At 34.3% G+C, this 1,936-nt stretch overlaps 1 protein-coding gene across 1 annotated transcript in view; it reads left to right on the forward strand.

Moving 5' to 3' along the window:
- Positions 1 to 1,936, forward strand: part of HELRODRAFT_181665 (hypothetical protein) — a gene marked incomplete at both ends in the record, with an annotated part of 4,753 nt that overhangs the window by 928 nt on the left and 1,889 nt on the right. The window contains one exon of the mRNA XM_009031452.1: positions 234 to 906. Within this exon, the coding sequence (XP_009029700.1) occupies positions 234 to 906 (673 nt within the window). The remainder of the gene's footprint in view (positions 1 to 233; positions 907 to 1,936) is intronic.

The raw sequence follows: 1,936 nt of genomic DNA on the forward strand, positions 1-1,936 counted from the left end.
TTCATTGATAATCTTTTGAATATGTTAAATAATAATGATTTAAAACCTAATAACCTCTTGTCAATCCTACATATAAATAGTCGTAGTTTATTAAACAAAGTAAACGATTTATTATTGTTAAACAATGTTATAAGTAATTATTTCAATGTAATTGTTATTTCTGAGACATGGTTAAACGACGAATCGGTTAATTTAATCAATTTACCAGATTATAATTTTTTATTCAAAAACAGATCTAATAAAAAGGGTGGTGGTGTCGGGATATTTCTTAAATTGGGACTAGATTATACACTTTTCGACAATGCCCTATCAACGGACGACGTCGCCGATTGTCTATGTATTGAAATTAAATTTCACAAATCCAACGTCATCGTATTTGCTATCTATAGACCACCAAACTCTGACCCCTCCAATTTAATTCAAAAACTTGACCTCGCTTTATCTAGTCTTAAAACCAATTCTAAAGTTTACCTTGTCGGCGATTTCAACTTAGATCTCTCAAAGGCCTGCTCTGATAAACTCGTTGCTTCCTTTTCCGATTTACTGGCTTCCTTCAACTTTGTTCCTCTTATATCTCAGCCTACCAGAGTGACTCATTCTTCCTCTTCTATAATAGACAATATCTTCACAAGCAATCTATCTCATCACATTTCTGGTATTCTTTTACATGACTTTTCCGACCATTTTCCTATTTTCGCTTTATGTCCAAATCACTGTTTCCCCATTCCAACAGCTCCAATTAAACTTCGTAGAAATCTCTGTCCTGATTCTCTTAGGAAAATCAACCTCCAACTTTCTGTCCAAGACTGGTCATCTGTCACTACTCAAGATAATATTAATACATGCTGCTCTACGTTTTATGCCATTCTTTTCTATATTCTGGACTCCGTTTCCCCTCTGCTTCCAGTCAATTATATTTATAAAAAAACGTGGGTCAACAAACACATCATCCATTTATCCAAAATTAAACATAAACTCTACATCAAAAGCCTTAAAATTCCGTCGCAGTGCAACATTTCTGCTTATAAAAGGTATCGTAATTTCTTCACCCGGATTAAAAGAAAGACTGAGCGTGATTTCTACATTCACCGCTTCGATAAAATTCATGATTCTAAATCACAGTGGAACTTGATCAAAGAAGCTTTAAATACTAGATATTCTTCTCCACAAATATCAAAACTCATCATCAACAATAATAAGGTACAAAACAAACTTGAAATATGTAAACACTTTAACGAACACTTCATAAACATCAGCAACGAACTTCTCTCTAACCTACCTTCAGTTGATACAGATCCTTTGTCCCACATGTCACCGCCAAATTCTCACTCTATCTGCTTCCATCCGATTACTCGCTCCGAGCTGCTAACATTAGCTGGCAAGTTGAAAAACAAGAAATCTTATTCAGATGATGGATTAAATATGTTTCTTGTAAAAAACATAATATCCAATATAACAGTACCCCTTCTACATATTTTCAACTTATCTCTTAGTTCAGGAATTTTTCCGGACTGCTTTAAAACCTCGAAAGTTATTCCCATATTTAAAAAAGGAGATAATGCCGACATTAATAACTACAGGCCGATTTCTCTACTGTCTCCGTTGTCAAAATTACTAGAAAAAGCAGTTTATGTCAGACTATTTTCTTTCTTTGAAGTACATAAAATTATTTGCAACAACCAATATGGTTTTCGCCCTAGCCACTCAACGGAACTTGCTCTACTCGATTATGTCCATCACATCCTCTCCAAACTCAATGACAAAAAACTCTCAGTTGGTTTGTTTTTAGACCTTTCGAAAGCATTTGACGTTATTAATCACAGCATCTTACTTGATAAATTAAGTTGTTATGGTATTCGAGGAGAAGCTCTCGGGTGGATTCAAAGTTATCTCTCACATCGGAATCAATACGTCACTATTGACAATTACCAATCTT

This window comes from Helobdella robusta (assembly GCF_000326865.2).
Source record: "Helobdella robusta unplaced genomic scaffold HELROscaffold_74, whole genome shotgun sequence".
NCBI lineage: Eukaryota > Metazoa > Annelida > Clitellata > Rhynchobdellida > Glossiphoniidae > Helobdella > Helobdella robusta.